This window comes from Ictalurus punctatus, chromosome 12 (assembly GCF_001660625.3).
Source record: "Ictalurus punctatus breed USDA103 chromosome 12, Coco_2.0, whole genome shotgun sequence".
Classification (NCBI taxonomy): domain Eukaryota; kingdom Metazoa; phylum Chordata; class Actinopteri; order Siluriformes; family Ictaluridae; genus Ictalurus; species Ictalurus punctatus.
In genome coordinates, this window is record NC_030427.2 from 26358799 (window position 1) to 26377903 (window position 19105).

A 19105-nucleotide genomic window follows, 5' to 3' on the forward strand; every position below is an offset into this window, starting at 1 on the left:
CACACACACACACACATATATATATATATATATATATATATATAAAAGCATCAGAGACGTTTCAGAGGCATTTAAGAACCCGTGTAAGTGTTCTTAATTATAGATCTACAGATTTTTCTTTGTTCAGGTTTACATTCTCACTAACAGTCTGTGTGAAACGCAGGCTACTGAGTGCTGCTCCTCCCAGGCGTCCTCTCCACACGCGCCGCCTCTTCTCCACGACGTCACGCTTTACCGCGTCTGCTCGACTGTCACACAGGGGGAAAAAAATTCGTTTTGTATGTTAAGTAAATGATCACATCGATGAATACAAGGGCACAAGCAGGACTCGGTAAATCCGTTTGGATTTGCATTGAATGACAGCTGTGCTCGTAAGTTTACACACCCCTTGCAGAATCTGCGACGTGTTAATAATTTAAAAAATTTTTTTTAAAAACCCTAACCCTGAATGATCTATTTCACATAACAGATGTTTACATATATTCCACCAGACACAATAATAACTCAATTTACACAAATGAACCAGTTCAAACGTTTACACACGCTTGATTATTAATCCCGTGTGTCGTTACCTGGATGATCAGAGACTGTGTTTATGTTTTGTGAGAGTTCTTCATGAGTCCCTTGTTTGTCCTGAGCAGTTAAACCGCCCCACTGTTCTTCAGAAAAATCCTCCAGGTCCTGCACATTCTTTACTTTTCCAGCATCTTCTGCATATTTAACTCCTTTCCAACGGCGAATATATGATGTCGAGATCCGTCTTCTCACCCCGAGGACGACTGAGAGACTCGTACACGACTATCACGAAAGGTGCACACGTTCACCGACGCTCAAGAAGGGAACGCGATACAGTAAGATCCAGGGAGGGGGGTGTAAACTTTTGAACAGGATGATCGGTGTAAAATGTTATTATTTTGTCTTCTGTAGCTTCCGAAGTGCAGTACTAAATAAAAAAAAATTCAATATATAAACAGAATAATAACAATTTACACTGATCATCCTGTTCAAAAGTTTACACCCCCTTATTCAGGGTAGTTTTAAATAATAAAAACCAAAATGCAATTTTAAGGATCCTTTTTTTTTATTATTATTATTAACATTTTGCAGATTCTGCAAGGGGTATGTAAACTTCTGAGCACAACTCTATCTCTTTAGAGGATTGTTTACCGAAGAGGCGGGAAAACATCACAATCTGATGACTGCCTTTAATTATTAAAAGTATAAAAGTTTATCTAAAAGTTTTCTGTCCGGTCGTGTATTCAGTTTGAGGGCTGTACATGGTGCGCATGCTGTATTTGAGTTATTCCTTGTGTTTTGGTATGGTGCGCCTCTGTGACGGAACACACCGAGGCCAGAGGTGATAACATTCGCTGTTCTCTTATCTCTCCAGGCCTGCTTCACTCTTATCTCTCCCCCACTCCCTTCTTCTCTTTACATAAACTTCAGAAGCTGGTGAGAGCTTTCTGAAGTCCTGTTGATGAAAACACTGATCTCGAGAGACGCCGAGTGCACAAATAAACACGGAGGACCCGACGCTCCAAACCAGCCTGCTGTCTATTCTCTCGTCTTCGCTGGATCTCCAGTCCGAACCGGATTTCTGCGGAGTTTATTTGTGATTGTTGCGGTCAAAAAGGCTCGATTTTCCTGCGGCTTTTTTTTCTAAATTTGCATTTTTTTTTTTTAAAGAAAACTACTCGAATCGGTGAAATCGCACTTGTACGTAATTGTCTTCCACAGTGATGTTTGCTGGTTCCTTGCACGTGAATCGAAATACGTGTTGTGATAACATCACATGACACGCCTTGGCCCAAACCTACGGAAAATACGCGCTTATTGTGAAAAATCGCAAGCTCCCTGATTTTGCGTTGATTTCTGTGATCGCAAAATCCTGCAGGGACTGGATTTATAACCCTGAGCAAGTGAGTGTTTAAGGGCTCGACGTTCGGGCTTTATATTTCATTTACACATTTAAACAAGGGCGTCTGTTTGAACGACAAACATAAGACTGTATACAATACGACACGATTCAGTACAGTTCCATTCGAACTGAAATAAAAGTGTCGTCAATCATACGGCACAATACACCGATGAGGACTGCGTCTGTTTCACTACAACAACTCGATCAAAGCGTGACGTTTACTATTACTATTTAAACGACACTTCGACATATAAAGGCAAATAGAATGTTTTAACCACTGCGTTTGTCATTTTGGGTAAATATACACTCCTGGGCAAACAAACAAAAAAAAATCATTCAAAAAAATGGAGCAAACTATGAAGCTTTAAAGGGGTAGTCCACTCGAAAATGAAAATTCTGTCATCAGTTACTCATCCTCGTCTCGTTCCAAACCCGTAAGATTTCCGTTCATCTTCGGAACACAAGCGAAGATATTTTTAATGAAACCTCGGAGACTTCCGTCCCTCCATTAACAGTCCATGTAACCAAAACGTTCAAGCTCCAAAACGGTATCATGAACGTAACCCATGTGACCCCAGTAGTTTAATCCCGGTTTTATGAAGCGATGCGAATGCTTTCCGTGTGTTAAAAGCTTAACATTGTGCCATTTTGGGCTTGGCGCTTGTTTTTTTAAAAATTATTTTCCAGGAGTGTATTTACGGTTTCTTAGGTGAGGTAGCAAAGTACGGTATGTTAGAGATGAAAAAATTATTTTGGTTAAAACGTGGTTTTTCAGCAAGTTTTCCCGGACTGACACGTAACAGGACACCGCAGCTTCTTAAATCAATCTGTTGTGGGCGAAACGGTTCAATTAGTATCTTTAAACATAAATTAAATCAATATTTCACCCCAAATAAATTTGATTAGCATAAGACGTTGCTTGTTTAAATACACCGCCCTTGAGCTATGAGGCTAATGTTGCACACAAGTAATTAAAAATCATTATTATTATTATTATTTTTTTTAATCTTACAGTTTAGCCTAGTTTAGTCTCGAGAGTACGTCCCTTCAGTTTGAATCAATGATACTATTCGAGTCTTGTTACTAAACTTCCCTTCACAGTCACAGTCCTCACGGCTCTCCGGAAAGGAGCGGGTGGTGCAGCGCTTACTGTAAGACGAGATGTCGATCTCCTCTGGAAGTTCGCTGATGTTCACCTCGAACCTGTCCTGAACGTCGTTCAGCGTTCGGGCATCGCCTTCATCCGACACGAACGTGATGGCTAGACCTTTTGTGCCGAACCTGCCCGCCCTGGCCACCTGAGGAAATATATTAGCGTGTTCCACGTTAATAATGTCTTCGAATTATTCGATATCATGATACAAGTTCTGTTCTTAAACCTTAAATAAATTAACAGTAGAGTAAATAAGTAGCGTAAATAAATCACAATGTCTTCCATGACACTAAAGATGACATGCTGGAGTGTATCGTAGTTTGTTTGTTTTTTAAATACAGAAAACACAGGGGTGACATTGTGACATGTCTGTATCTATTACAATATAATATATCACAATACTTGGCATAAATAATTACTGGTACCTGCTTATATCGAAATTAAATGATCTTATCGCTAATTACTAAGCCAGTGCTGACCAACCCTGTGCAGGTACGTGTCTGAATCCTCGGGCATGTCGTAGTTAAAGGCGATGTTGACCCTTTCGATGTCCATTCCTCTGCCGAACAGGTTAGTGGCCACGAGGATGCGTCTCTGAAAGTCTTTAAACTGCTGATATCGAGCGAGCCTGCGGTAACGATTCGAAACGTCAAACCGCTGCAGGGGAAGCACAGAGTGTGTGCGTGCGTGTGCGTGTGCGTGTGTGTGTGTACACACCTCTCCTCCTGAGGCATTGCTCTGTGGATGGCGATGGCGGGGAAGTTCTGCTCCACCAGCAGCTGCGCCAGAGCGATGCAGCGCTGCACTGACTTCACAAAGATTACCACCTACAACAGCCAGAACACACAAGCCGGCGTTATTTATAACAACGTATAATCATTCATTCTGAGCCAATAATAAAATCCCAAAGCGACAGCAGCGCATTGTGGAGACATCGAATTATATCAACTAGAATTCCGGCAGTTTCCCAACACTGGCCCTTATTAAGCTTATTAACGAACTGAGCTTATTAAGGGTGCACTCTGTAACGTTTAAAAGTATTTACATCCGGGAATAATCATATAACTTCAGACACGTTCGAAGAAAAATCGACATTCTTTCTATAGAAAAGAAAGCTAAGAATTATGATTACATAGGGAATGTCATCGTGTTGCAGAGTAAAAGCTTTTAAAGCTGCCGTTTGTAATCTTAAAAAGTCATTCTCACTCTGTAATAATCATATAAAATTAGAGAACAAAACTTATTTAAAAAAAAAAGAAAAAAGAAAAGAATTGTAACACTGGCATAGAAATAGATTTTACTAGCTTCTTTATTTCAAGCATTGTATTTAAAAAAATTTCTGGCCCAGAAATTGTTTCTGACCCCCCCCAAAAAAAAACAGAATACAGCCAGGTTTACAGAACAATAGCTAGGTTTTTATTTATTTAAGAACTCAAACAGGTCAGATTTATTTAAATCAATACTTTTTATTTACTCGTATAATAGTACGAGTTTCTCGCACGAGGAATCGTGACTATTAACGTTGTTTGCGATTTTTATTGTAATTACTTCTACTACTCTACTTACAAAACTCTAATTATTAAAGATGTTCAGGTCGTTAATACGTTATGAAGAAATCTACACGTACGCCCACCGGGCGTGAACACGACTGTACAGCAACGCCAAAGATGACTTTGATGAACAGGGAAATTCTTGGTGGGACTGGCCAATCAGAATTGACCAAACAAACTTTGATGGATATACTATATGAAGTTTCAGCAGAGCGGGTTGGGGTTAGTTGAGGAGAGACTTCGTACTGCTGTAAAATTCATCCAGCGGCGTGGACCAAAACGTGCAGACTAAAAGGCTCAGGATTGCGAAACGCCGCTTTAAAAGACCGGCTGTTGAGTGTACACTGAGATACCTGGTTGAACTCGAGCACGTCCAGCAGATCAAACAGTTTCCTGTTCTTCTCGTTGTCCTTCAGCTTGACGTAGTACTGCTGCAGGCCGTGCAGGGTCAGCTTGGTCTCGTCGTCCACAAATATCTCCATGGGCTGAGATGACCGGTGGACCAGGTGGCGTTGAGGTACAGGACGGGATCGGGGGGAAAGGGGGAAGGAGCGGGTACAGGGTGTAAGGACGCAGGCAGGAAGTGGAATTTTACAAGGCGAGGCAGGGATGTTTGAGGGTTTCAGAAAGAAATGGGGGTGATGAGTGAGTGAAACAGGAAGAGGAGAAGCAGAAACAAAAGGGACGGGGGTTAGACACACCCTCCCCTCCCCCTCCCTGACAGAAATAAATGCAGACTACACTTATGCACAATTTACTTATGCCAGGGCCACACTAGAGGATAATCGGGCTGATTCGCCTCTTCCAATAACCTCGAACGTTGTTCTGATTTCAGACCCGCCTTCCCAGATTTATCCTGTGGAACGCTGTTTAAAATCCAATCTCAACCCGTCTGATCTACACCCAGTCCAGTCGCAGCAACCCTGGTTTAAAACTGCAAACGAACAATATTTACATTGCAGAACCCTGTAGAGTGGAGGAGACGCCAGGAACGCAATCCTGACATCACGTCTGCAATAAGACTCGAGCTGAAGGGTTGTTAGATCTGAAGTCACGTTTGCTCACGTGAACTTCTGCTAAAGATGCCAAACGTGAGAACAAGGCAATCTCTTGTGGTGCTTCTGGGTAATGTACGTGATACGTGTACGTGATGACTGAAGTACTAAGAAAAAGGAGCAAAACACAGTAATCTGGGATGTTTGTCAAAACACAAGTTTGAATTGTATAAATCTAGTAGTGAAGCCCAGGCATTTACTCAGATAACATCTAACACACACAGCCAGTAAAACAGCTTTTTTTCCTCTCGCATTTTTGGGTTAATAAGTAACATTTAAATACTCTAAAATCTTCTAACATGCTACATATCAGTCCGTACAGGATTTCGCAGGGGTTTTTTTTTTTTTTTTGCAGCCAAAAATGCTCGATTTTCCACGCGCATGTTTTTTTCTCCTTCGATGTTTGCGATGCGATTTGCGGAAAACTACTCGGACTGGCAAAACTGTTTCGCGTGCTCCTTCGCGGTGATGTTTGTTGGGAAATGAGACCTTTCGCTTGCACTCGTGTTCGAGGCACGAGGGCTTTGATTGAATGGACTTTGCGGTGACGTCACATGACGCGTCTCGACCCGAATCCGCCGCGATTGTGAAAAACGTTCTTTTTTGCGGAGTTTGCGTAATTGTGAAATCCCGGTGGGACGAACATATTCGCCTTACGACTGACACGGGACGGTCGATGGCTTTTTATCCACGGGCTTAAACCTATGAAGTTTTACACTTTGCAATGTCAGCGGTCTTATAAGATCACGGTACGAGATCATACAGTTTTGATTGCTTGCGTTTTAACGCCGTGCCGGCTTCGATGGCTATTTTCATGGCGAGAAATGTCAAAGGGTATCTATCCAAGGGATTTAAAATCAATTTTCCTTAAAAACCCCAAAAAAAGCATTAGGTTTAGATCCCCGGCCGAATTCTATAACACAACGTTTTCCTCTATGAAAATGACTTTGCCTGGCATAATCCCCTGCCGTCCTGCTATTGGTGGCTTTTATTCCAGCAATCATTTTAAGAGCCAAACAGTTTTTTACACTGCCAAAACTTTGGTCGCGCTAAATCACGTGGTGAGCATGTTCCGCCGTAAGACCGCCGATCCCGACACGCGCCCGGAGACTTCCCATCGGGATCCCAGAGCGATTCCTCACTCTCAACTCCGTACAGTATGCATTTCATACGCATAGTGTGTCCTACTAATTAACCTATAAGTAAATGCAGAAGAAAACGTGGGGGTTTTTTGGCTGGCGGTGTATATTTGCTGCTCAAGAGTGTAACTTTTGACGACGCGTAAACAGCGATTCACGTGATGCGGAAAACCTGACAGCGGAGACACTCCTCGTACAACCGGTCTGCAGACGACACTGTTCACTATGTCGCTGGATGTTCCACACTCCACTTACCTGCAGACAGCTTAATCATCACGATCACTGCGCCTTAAACGATCCATCTGACCCCGACACGACTGCAGCTGTTCTGTCTATGGCCTCGTCTCAATCTCATATCTCGGCGCGTTAATCTCAGTTCAGGATTAGTTAAAAATACATGCCTGACCCGTCTCTTCTCTCTGCAGCCTGATATAGCTTCTGCTCTCTTCCCTGACCCTGTATTTGTGTGGTGTATTTGGTTATATGCAAATTATACAGTGGGGAAAATAAGGATCGGACGCGTCAACATTTTTTTCAGTAAATATATTTCCTATGGGACTATTCAGATGAAATTTTCACCAGACATCAGTATTAACTCAATAAATCTGGACATAGGAAGAATTCACACCAGTGAAGTCCATAAATAAAGTAGTGTGTAATAAAGAGGAATGACACGGGGGGGGGACTATTGAACACGCTAACTGAAATGTACAGGATTTACTATTTAGTGGAGAAGCCTTTGTTTGTAACGACAGCTTCAAGACGCTTCCTGTATGGAGAAATGAATGTGTATTCAGGTGTGATTTTGGTCCGTTCTTCTAAACATACTGTCTTTAAATCTTGTTCAATTAGACTGAAGTCAGGTGATTGACTGGGACATTCTAACGCCTTGATTTTTTTTCTCTGAAACCAAGTGAGAGTTTCCTTTGCTGTATGCTTTGGATGGTTGTCCTGCTGGAAGCTCCACCCACGTCTCATCTTCATCATCCTGGTGGATGCAGCAGATTCTTCTCAAGAATCTCCCGGTAAAGGCCTCCATTCATCATTCCTTCAATTATATGAAGTCTGCCTGTACCGTGCGATGAAAAACCGCCCCACACCATGATGCTTCACCTCCACACTTCACTGTTCTTATAGTGTTTTAAGGGTGATGTGCAGTGCCATTTCTTCTCCAAACATGGTGTGTAGTATGACAGCCAAAAAGTTCAATTTTGCTCTCGTCTGACCAGACTACACTCTCCCAGTATCTCATAGGCTTGTCCAAATGAGTTGTAGCGAACTTTAAATGAGCTTCGACATGCCTTTTCTTCAGTAATGGAGTCTTTCGTGGTGAGCGTGAGCAGTGGAGTGCACTGCCTATTGTTTTCTCTGTGACGATGATACCTGCTGCCTCCAAGTGTTTCTGGAGCTCTTTCCGAGTGGTCCTTGGCTCTTGGGCTACTCTTCTGACTGTTCTTCTGACTCCCTGGTCAGAAATCATATGAGGAGCTCCTGTGTGTGGCCAGTTGATGACGGAGTGAAGTTTAAATTTACATTTACTCATTTAGCAGACGCTTTAGTCCAAAGCGAATTACAAATGAGAAAACACACGTGTTGCTTCCACTTGTGGATAACGGCCACGGTGGTGCTTACTGGAAGATTCAGAAGTTTTGTAATACGTCTGTATCCGATTCCCTCAGTATGTTTCGCAACAATAAGGTAGTGAAGGTCTTGGGAGAGCTCTTTTGCTTTTACCCATCATGAGATGTTTCTTGTGTGACACCTTGGTAACGAAAAGCCTTTTTATAGACCATCAATTTACTCACCCAGCTGATATTAATTTGCACAGATAGGGGGTATAATTACTTACGGATTTCGGCTGGTCCCTTGCCTAAGAGAAGTGTTTTTTTCTTAGTGTGTTCGATACTTTTTTCCTGTGCTATTCCACTTCATTACACATAACTTCATTTATGGACTTCTTGAGTTAATACCAAAGTCTTCATGTGAATAGCCTCATTGGAAATATATATGCTGAAAATTTTTTTGACGCGTCCAATACTTATTCCCCCCACTGCATATGCAAATTAACATCCAGGAAGATTTGTGAGAAGCTCTAAGCCGCCCTTATTCAATGAACAGTTCAGTACGGAAACTCTAATTCACACAATTTCCCCGAAAACGTAGTCGATCGGCCAAGACGGGCTTGCTGTCCAACGTCCGCGTTTTTCAGCTTTTGCGGGCTAATGTAGCTAACAAGTAATGGAAAACCGTCACGCAGATGTGCTTTAGTGCACCGGCGCCGTCCCAAATGGTGCCCTAAGCCCTGCGGCCCCCCTCCAATTTCACACTTGAAGTGCAAATCTGTGGCGCGCGAGTGATCGAGGGGTTCCAGGGTGTAAACGCGAGCACTTGGGAAAGTTCTCAAGACTTCATTACATTCCGGACGTGTTCGGCATGCTGCTTTAACGACGTGGCTCGTCATTTGCCGATGCCCGAGTCGTGAAACCGCGCTCGTTATTCACTCAAGCGCTTGTTCTGATAGAACGAGAAATAAAAGTAACGGTTGTGATGAGACGGCCAGAACCATTTTAAAGGTAGTTTTCCATTCAGAGGAGAATGAAGGATTACACGCAGCAGCTCCACAGGACACGATGCAGGCTATGAATGGAACGTTTCTATAAAGATATCCGATCACACTCGGCGTGACGGATATAACGAGGCTGTTACTCTCCTGCTGCTTGATAAGTTCAATTAATAACGAAGGGCACTTTAGGACTTTATTTCGATAAGATTTTTTTTTTTGTGCTGTGGCTTTGAAAATGAAAACATTGAGGCCACGGTGCCACGTAGTAAAATCTAAAACCACGACGAAAGCTTCACTGAACAATCTGGTACCATGTCATACGCGGTGGTAAGATGAGAGGATGTTTGGATTCCGTCCCAGGTGCCCTACTGCTAAGTCTGTCCTGGAAATATGGGCGATATACTGACGATTATAATCTAATTATTAACTACGTGGTCATCGGTAGAGTTTCGAATTAGATTATATTTAGATCATACAAACTAAGGAGGTTTTTTGCGATTGCTGCAGCCAAAAAATGCTCGATTTTGCTGCGGCTTTTAATTTTTTTGCTATAAAACGACTCGAATCGGCGAATTCGTAATTGTACGGAATTCTTTCTCAGTGATGCTTGCTGGTAAATGAGACCTCTTAGCTGTATTCGTGTTCGACGCACGTGAATCGAAGAGCGCTTCGGCTGAACGGGTCACGTGACGCGTCTCAGTCGGTTTGAAAAATTGCGAGCTCCTCCGAATACTGCGGAGTTTGCTCGATTTTTGCATTCGTTTCTTGACGGCGCGACAGAAAAGCCTCCGCCCTGTGGCCAGGAGGTCACGAGTTTGAATTCTGACGATGCCACAGCCATCCGTGTACGCTCTCTCTCTCCTGTCAATCAGAGTGACCCTAGCCAATCGTGCGTGTGTGTCTGTCAGCCCATGTATGCGGAAGAGGGCAGATAGCGCTTTCGTCCGAGTGTGTCACAGTGCCCTGCGCAGGACGAAAAAAAAAAGATGCGTCTGGCTGGCTTCACCTGTCTCAGAGGAAGCACGTGTTAGCCTGCACCATCTCTTGGTAGTTGGTGTGGGATTGGGAAAATCAGCTGGTGGGGTGATTTGGGAATTAAAAAAAGGACGTAGAGGCTATTTGCCTAATTACCTCATTGATCCATTGCACATTCCCACCTTGTAGTTAGGTCTCCCTTTTAACACTCGCTAACATGGCAAATACACAATCTAATAGCCTCATGTTGGCTAACTTGCTAGCGTACTCATTTACGCTTTTAATTCAACAATAGTTTGCAGACTATCCAGGTTCCTCTGAAACCTTTCCACACTATAATAACTAGCTTGGTTGTGATTAGACTAACACCAACAAGCCTAAACACTTGAGGGCAAATTCACGGAGCCTATGACAGCCTTATGTTAGCTAACTCGCTTGAGAACCTAGGCTAATGCCTTTACAAGTTAGCACAAGCAGCTTGCTATCAAACTTTGCTCCTGGTTTACACGATACGATAACTAGCTTGGCCGTGCTTGGATTTAATTACACGATACAGCACTAAGACTAGCTAGCAGGTTAGGAAACTTAGCCAGCTATTAAACTCAGATAACTAATGTTACCTCTCCAGCAGTCGCTAAGTACTTAGTTGCAGATTATGTTGCTAAATAATCATGTAATATTTGACTTTATTGGTGAAAGTAGACCTTTTCTTAGCGAGAAGGCGCAACTACTTGTTAGCTACATTTTAGCCGTGTAGCTCCGATGCAAACAGACGAAAAAGTGAGAAATTTCACCAGAGTATTTTTTTTGTCTTTAATATTTAAATTTTTAAAGCGATTCTCTTTTTTTTTCTTCAATAGAGTATGGAATGATGTGAAATCAGACGTGTTCCTCTAAGTGTTCTCGACTCGCTCACCTCAGCTTTCGTCTTAATCTGCACGTCACAGTTTGTTTTGTCTGTTTGTTACTACCTTAATTTCTCCAGACTAAATAAATTACTCTTGGGAGAGACTCTGTGTGTGTGTGTGTGTGTGTGTGTGTGTTCCTGATGGCTGGATATCGTGGTGCGTGACGACTCTTTGCATGACGTGATGGGCGTGGCTTCACACGTGGCTGTCGTCGGTTCTTCATGGAGAATATTCCACAGCTTTCCTCGCTTCGTCACTTATTACAAAAGTCTGTGCCGAGTTTCCTCCCTCCTGCTCCGCCTCCACCTCTCACACACTTTCCCTTCTTCTCTTCTTCAAGCCGGGGCACTTCTTCGAGGCAGCCATGACGAAGCGGTCCGTCTTCAGGCAGGAAAAGGCGCGGGCCGCTTTTAATACTCGGCTGACGACGGGTGACTTAATTACAAAGTCGTTTTTCTTCAAAAGCGGAGAATTGACCACGAGGTCCCTGGAGCTCTGTTTGTTTTGGATGTATTTCCCCGGTTTTATGTAATTAGCAGTCATGCAGGTCCGCTGAGGGCCTCGTTTTAATGAAAGAGCGAGAGGATTTGCGAGCACTAAGCCCCGGGCTGACAAACGGGCCAGCGTTAAACATAGCTGCCTTCGTAAATGGGAAAGAATAAAGAAAGGGAATGATGTAGAAAACTGTCCCTGTACCTACCCCCCCCACCCCCCCCCCCCCCCATCTTTCTCTCACTCTGATTGAAAATCACATCGCACACTGCTTGGGCTCTTTTGTTCACCTTGAATTACACCTATTTCTTCGAACTGCATAAACAGACGGCCCTGAAGTGCTTTGAAGTGCTCAATAATTGCAGCTCCTCTGCACTTCTCATTCAAAGCAGCGCCACATGCTACTTGAAAATATTGGTCTAATCCGAGATGTTTTGAAAAAGAAATGGCGTGTCGCCTAAACCGTGTGGTTTTTCCCGAGTAGCCGCGCAAATGACGGCTTTCTAGACGAGAACCGCGGCAGAACGGACTGGACGTGACGGCGTACTAACGCTAAGCTGCACTAACGCTGCCAGGTGACGTCTTTCCCACTGGGAAATGTAGCACTGGCTGCCAGATAAGGAATTAAATCTGCTGGATGTCGCCTGTTTTAGAGAGCTAGTGAGAGATGAACAGGCCGTTATGCTCTATAGAGCCTCTCTCTAACTTTACTATATGGCTGCAAAATGGCTCCTGTTCTAACTTCAGCCGTTTAGTAGTGCTAGGGCGGGGTCTGTTGCTAACGGGAGGAGTGGTTGCCGTGGTAGAGCGAGAGGAGGTGTAATTACATCTTGCATGAACTTTCGGCAGACGGGCCGGATTTCTTTGCTCAAGGTGGCGCTGAACATCATGACCTGCTTCTCGTGCGGGGTCATGCGGAAAATCTCCTGAACGTCACGACGCATGTCTAAAAAACCAACAGAGAGAAAATAAATCAATTCTTTTCATTCAGGTCCTGAATTTAACATGAAGAGTTTTCACTGGGACCTTTTACTGTTTAAAAGGTACAAACAACAGTACTGTGTGAATGTGTGGATAAACAAACTGATCGCCTCCTCCCCCTGAACGCCTCCTCCCCCTGATCGCCTCCTCCCCCTGAACACTACATCTCTTGGAAGAATGTCATCCCTTTAAACACTGTAATTTCTTTGAAAACTGTAATTCCTTTAAAAGCTGTCATTTCTTTCAACACTGTGAAGATACTATATAATGAACTCTATATAGTCCATTTTGGAACAGGGCTTTCATTTCTGAGAAGCCTCTCACCAAGCTGTTCCAGCATCTTGTCACACTCGTCCAGGATGAAGTGTTTGATGTGGCGCAGGTTGAGACTCTTGTTGCGTGAAAGAGCCAGGATGCGGCCAGGCGTTCCCACCACTATGTGAGGACTCTCTCTCTTCAGCGTCTCCTCATCCTTCTTTATAGGCAAACCGCCAAAGAACACCGCCACCTGAGGGAGAGAGATATATATAAATATATATATAGAGAGACAGAGTGTACCACAGAAAAACAAAAATAGCATTAAGCCAAGTGCACTGAGAAGAATAATGGCTTTTCTTTGAAGAACACTGTTTTCTCCCCTAAGCATTCTTCATAAGGAAGCGATACATACAGCTATGCTAGATATATGAAAAACGAATAAGCCATGTATAGTATTTGATTTGACAAACAGAAGGAGGTGGACTAGTTTGGGATAAAATATAGACGTTACAGCATCACTCTCCAGTCACAGCCGTATGCCACATGTAGGGGTCTTTATGAATGACGTTTATGTTATTGTTTCTTCATTTCTACTTCACCGAACCCTTAATCGGCGTATATATCTCGGCTGGTCGACTAATTTATACTATTGTGTGAATTTAATTCTTTACTTTTGATTCGAACTCATCTTTATAAGGAAGTGGACAATGTACTGAGCGAGGGGAGTGAAGCAGCTCCTTTAACACTCAGAATACACCTCAAGATATTTTCAAACCTTGACAGTAGGCATGTACTTGGAGAAGCGCTCGTACTCTTTGCTGATCTGGAATGCCAGCTCTCGGGTATGGCACATCACCAGCACTGAAACCTGGGAATGAGAAAGTATGCATCTCGTAGTTATTATTAGGAATCCTATATTGCTTGCAAAAGTATTTACATATAATAAAAAAATGTAAAGGTTGTTTGTTAACCCTTGTTACCATTAGAATTCACATAATTATTTGAATGGAGTTCACCTGTGCGCAATTTAAGTGTCCTATGGTCTCAGAATAAAGCATGGTGGTGGTAGTATCACGTTGAGAGTTACCCTTCTATGACTAATGTACTCCTTACCCAGTCACTGACTTTAGGCCACATTCTTTAATAATGGATTTAATGGTGATGGAGTTTTCAGCATGTTACCTGTCCAGTCACTGGTTCCAGCTGCTGGAGTGTCGCCAAGACAAAGACGGCCGTCTTCCCCATACCCGACTTGGCCTGGCACAACACATCCATGCCCAAGATGGCTTGTGGAATGCACTCATGCTGAACTGAAAGAGAACGCACAAAGAAAGTCCAATTACACACTTCTGGCACGTCTTGATTCTAGGTGAAGCAACATATCTCAAAAAAAAAAAAAAAAAACGTTGATTTATTACATTACTCCTCACGCTACTCACCTTCGGACGGATGCTCGAAACCGCAGTCCACGATGGCCCTGAGGAGCTCAGGCTTTAACAGGAAGTCCCTGAACCCTGAGGAGTGGATGGAAACGTAGGAGCCTTTCAGTCCTTCTTTCCTCAAGGCCACGGTGCTGCCGTCTCCAGCGAGCCCTCCGTCCCCGACACCTCCTGTCGCATCCACCTCATCCTCCTCGTAGTCTAAGAGCTCGTTGTCCACGTCGTTCTCAGTCATTCTGGGTGGGGAACAAAAATAAACAAATAAGCACAGAACAGAACCAGGTTGTTCCAGGTATCCCCTTGTCCTAAACACCTGTGATTTAGTCAGATCTCCTGAGATGATTTTTTACTCCTGTTGCCTGACAAGTTTTTTTTTTTTTTTATATGTATATATTATTCATTAATAACACCATATAAATGTATTATAATATTTGTACAATCCCTATAATATTAATTTCTAAGGCTGTGATGGATTAAATGGCAGGATGGCAACAGACACGTGATCACATGATAAAACAGGCACAGTATAACAACATAATAATAATAATAATAATAATAATAATCCTGAAAACACAGGAGCTATGAGTATTAATTTAATGAAAACCACTAATTCAAACATTAGTGTTTTTATTTTCACAGCAGATTATAATAATAACAATAATAATAATGATGATGATGATGATGATGATGATGAGCATATAACGGTCCCAGTACCGCTACACACCTGATTAGCATTGCTAGCTCGCGTTACTGTTTCGCGTTACCGACCCCTAACAACCAACTGTCATATTTATTTACACGTCACTTCTTTTGTTTTTATTTCGCAGACATTAAAATAAACCACACACTTACGTCGAATTCACTCTGTGCAACAATTTATTTCGTGAATTTCGCTTCACCTGCTCGCGCGTATTTACCATCGGCATTAGCATGCGACAAACGTCTCGAAGGCCCCGAAGTAACGGTGTCCTGTGTTTTGCCTGAATAAAATTCAAGCTCCTGATCAGCGTTCCGGACTCTTGCGTGTTTCTTCTTATGTTTCTATCTGTTTCAACAACATTACGAGCCGTCAACGAATAGTAAGTGAAGTATTAACATGATTAAATGAACTCAATAACGGCTGGAATGCGGGAATGGATTTACTCGCACCCACGCGTATATGTTACTGTCGTGCATGGCGTCTCACTCATTTGTCACGTGGAATGTTTTACAGAATATTTCCACAGATTTTCCCCCCGTTTAAATTTGCATTTGTTTACCTCCTATTTTTAGAGGAATGTCGTGTTTCAAGGGGGATATAAACTTTTGCCCGGAGTGTGGGAATATCCTTCCTATCCCAGAATTACATGATTTCATTACCTGCCCTCGGTGCGCCTTCAGCATCCCTGTCCAAGGTGAGTCCATGGGTTTAATGGTTATAATGGGAATTGTATTGGTTTTAATGGTCCTTGTAGGTCCCTAATGGTAATGTGTAGGGTTCTGTTTATGACTAGTGGACACCAATACAAACCATTAAACCCTAACAATGCGACCCAAAGCACACTACATTTGTTAATGGTTTTTAATGGTATTTATAGTGGAAACCTTTAGAATTTCTGTAATGGTTTCTATTGTTTGCAAGGCACTTAACCATTAAAAGTGTAGCATTGTAACTGTTGATCCAAATAAACATTAGACCGTACTTCTGTACCCTCTGATCTCTGGCTACTTCAGATTTTTTTTTTTTTTTAAATAAAGAATGGCATTTATTAAAGGTTTGACGGACATGTCTAAACACTACATGCTAACATTACTGAGATGTTTAATTATTATTATTATTATTATTATTATTATTATTATTATTATTATTTTGTGTCTGGGGGGTGTAATATACATGGAATAATATAGAGTAAATATGTGCGATTACTATCTCAACACTAGATGGCGCAATGTAGTAAAACCGTGTCAGAAATTATACTATACTTATGACGCTCTGTTTCTGTCTTTTCTAAAAGTTGTGTTTATTAATAAGTGTATTAAAATGGCATGAGCAGAGGAACTGTTTCCAAATGCAACTCTCTCTGTATAATTTAGGGATCAGCTGTGTGTAGTTACTACAGAATAACAGTGGCATTCATCTTTAGTAAGCGCTGTATCCTGGTCAGGGTCTTGGTGATTCTGGAGTCTATCCCAGGAAAACTAGACGCGAGCTGGACAAAGAAAGATCATGTTCACTGACTTGAACGTGAACTATGCAGTTACAGCGTTCATTTACTCATCCTTAGTAACTGCTTGGTCGGGGTCATGCTGGTTATATTTTATGTATATTTTGGGAAATAGAGCCACCTAAATTTGTCATGTGATTAAAAAAAACAGACCCTTGCACATCTCTATTTGAAAAAAGAAAGAGAGAATTTTGCTACAATTTTTTTTTAACCTGAATGGGCACACGGTGGTTTAGTGGTTAGAACGTTTGCCTCACTCCTCCAGGGTCGGGAGTTCGATTCCGGCTGCTGCCCTGTGTATGTGGAGTTCGCATGTTCTCCCCGTGCTGCGGGGGTTTCCTCCGGGTTCTCCGGTTTCCTCCCCAGTCCAAAGACATGCATGGTAGGCTGATTGGCGTGTCCAAAGTGCTCGTAGTGTATGAATGGGTGTGTGAGTGTGTATGTGATCGTGCCCTGCGATGGATTGGCACCCTGTCCAGGGTGTACCCCGCCTTGTGCCCGATGCTCCCTGGGATAGGCTCCAGATTCCTCAACGGCCTCGCAAAGGATAAGCGCTATAGAAAATGGATGGATTTTAACCTAAATGATTTTAATTTGAGCTGGTGCTGCTGTCAAAGTTGCTGTTAGAGAAAATGAATCACCACCTTCTGACCAACAGCACTATGTATAATATTAATGATAACATCCCTAATGTATGTGCATGGCATGTGTTGAAACCTTTCTTCTCTCTTCAGAATTTTCAGGGTACATGATCAAGTCATCGGTGGTGTTTAATTCGTTAGAGAAGAGTTCATCTGCTGTAGAGAGTGAAGACTCTGAGCTAAAAGGCCCAATTGTGAGTTAGTTTTGTTGAACGGGTAGATTAGAACTTCCAGAAAGCCAATGTCAGGGCTCTTAAACGAGGCCCTGAACCCTTGGATTCTGAATTGTGTTCTGTTGCTTAAAATAAATGTCAATATTAACACTCTTAGTAATGCACATGACGCATTAATTGTCCTCAAATTGTTTAACAGATTGACAGGAAGTGTTCACGCTGCAATAAAGAAGGAATGGTTTACCACACGAGACAAATGAGATCTGCTGATGAAGGCCAGACAGTGTTTTTCACATGCATACACTGCAGGTAATGTTTCACAGGACTCATAATAACCCTAAGTGCATTCGTTTATTCGTTTAAGTGCAGGATGGAGCCGGTCACTGAGATTTTAAATAAAAGCCCAAAATTAGACGTCGACCGAGATATTTATTGATTTGTTCGTGGGTGCACTGTGCACGGAGTTAAACTGCGCCTTTAGAGACTCCGTGCTGAACATTCGTTTATATATGGATAAGTTCCACAGAGAACACAATCACGATCGGTTGATATTATTACTACTAAATAGTATATGATTAATAAACTCATTACAGTATCTGGAGTTCATCAGTATCCTCAGAAACATCAGGATCTAATGCACGTCCTGTAAAAACCTAACTTGCCCATGAGGTCTAATCATCAGTCATTTTGTTAAGTGAAATAATGGCAGAAAATTTTTTTTTGACAAAATATAAATCTGATCATATGAGAGAAGCGTAAAATACAAAAGCAGGACGTAATAACAATTGTGAGTTGATTAATTAATGTAATTTGAGTAAGTATATCTGTATACTTGCAACAGATGTATATGCAACAGAAATTGAATTACTTCTCACTTGATTTTGTGTTTTTAACAGATACCAAGAAAAGGAGGACTCATGAGAGGAGAGGCTCTCTTTTTTTCTTTTTTTTCTTTCTCTTCTTGGATAACAAAATTTTCACTTCATCTACACCAAAGTGTAATATTTTCTCTCTCTCTCTCTCCCACTCTCTCTCGTTTTACATCTGACTGTCTTTACAGTATGCTCACACTCTTTGAATTTAGGATTTGTATTCAAATAATAAAAAAATAATGACATAACACGAGCGTGCCGCTTTAACTTCTGGGAACGTGCTGTCAAATGTTTGATACTGATCGGTCAGAGCAGCTGCGAGAGTAGTTCATCTGCCAATCACAGACTTACAGTACATTAACACACTCATTCTAATGTTATCATTTCTGTAGTAGTTCATTCACAGGGACTTGTATGGTTGATATAATAGCATATATTACATATAGATCATTTATAATAATGAATGAAGAAAAGTACTAATCCTTGGTATGGTGTAGCTTTCTGGAAGGAAACATTATGGAACGTTTAAGAAGGAGTCTCCAGTGTCAGAGGAGTTTGTGCTTTGTGATATTGGAGTAACATGACAAGCTGTATTATTATCATTATTATTATTATTATTATTCACTTCAGGAGACAAAAAAGAGAGGCTGGTGAAGGAAGGACTGGTTCTAGCCTACGTGAACTAACTTGTTTTGCGCATGTTCTATAACGTCAAATGTAATAAGAACAAATGGCATGTTTGTCATTATTTTAAAAAAATAAAATAAATAATAATTGGCAGATT

At 42.0% G+C, this 19105-nt stretch overlaps 2 protein-coding genes across 5 annotated transcripts; one reads left to right on the top strand and one right to left on the bottom strand.

The window, feature by feature from the left end:
* Positions 1–15398, bottom strand: ddx39b (DEAD (Asp-Glu-Ala-Asp) box polypeptide 39B). 3 transcript variants are annotated; one of them, XR_006983305.2, is made up of 11 exons: positions 15284–15398; positions 14432–14667; positions 14175–14302; positions 13768–13860; positions 13059–13242; positions 12581–12699; positions 4975–5106; positions 3789–3898; positions 3551–3699; positions 3069–3216; positions 1–248 (listed from the first exon to the last, which is right to left on the bottom strand). XR_006983305.2 is itself a non-coding variant. In XM_017481686.3 (11 exons), exons 1-11 carry the CDS (start codon positions 15361–15363, stop codon positions 232–234), a joined length of 1392 nt encoding a protein of 463 aa, XP_017337175.1. In that variant the 5' UTR covers positions 15364–15398; the 3' UTR covers positions 1–231. The 3 variants fall into 3 exon arrangements, 1 of the variants encoding a protein (XP_017337175.1); XM_017481686.3 differs by having other exon boundaries at positions 3555–3699; XR_006983306.2 differs by lacking the exon at positions 3551–3699.
* Positions 15371–18569, top strand: polr1h (RNA polymerase I subunit H). Of its 2 annotated transcripts, XM_053683892.1 has the most exons (5): positions 15371–15510; positions 15704–15825; positions 17370–17470; positions 17649–17758; positions 18346–18569. In XM_053683892.1, the coding sequence occupies exons 2-5, from the start codon at positions 15708–15710 to the stop codon at positions 18368–18370; spliced, it is 354 nt and encodes a 117-aa protein (XP_053539867.1). In that variant the 5' UTR covers positions 15371–15510; positions 15704–15707; the 3' UTR covers positions 18371–18569.
* Positions 18570–19105: the final 536 nt, after the last annotated feature.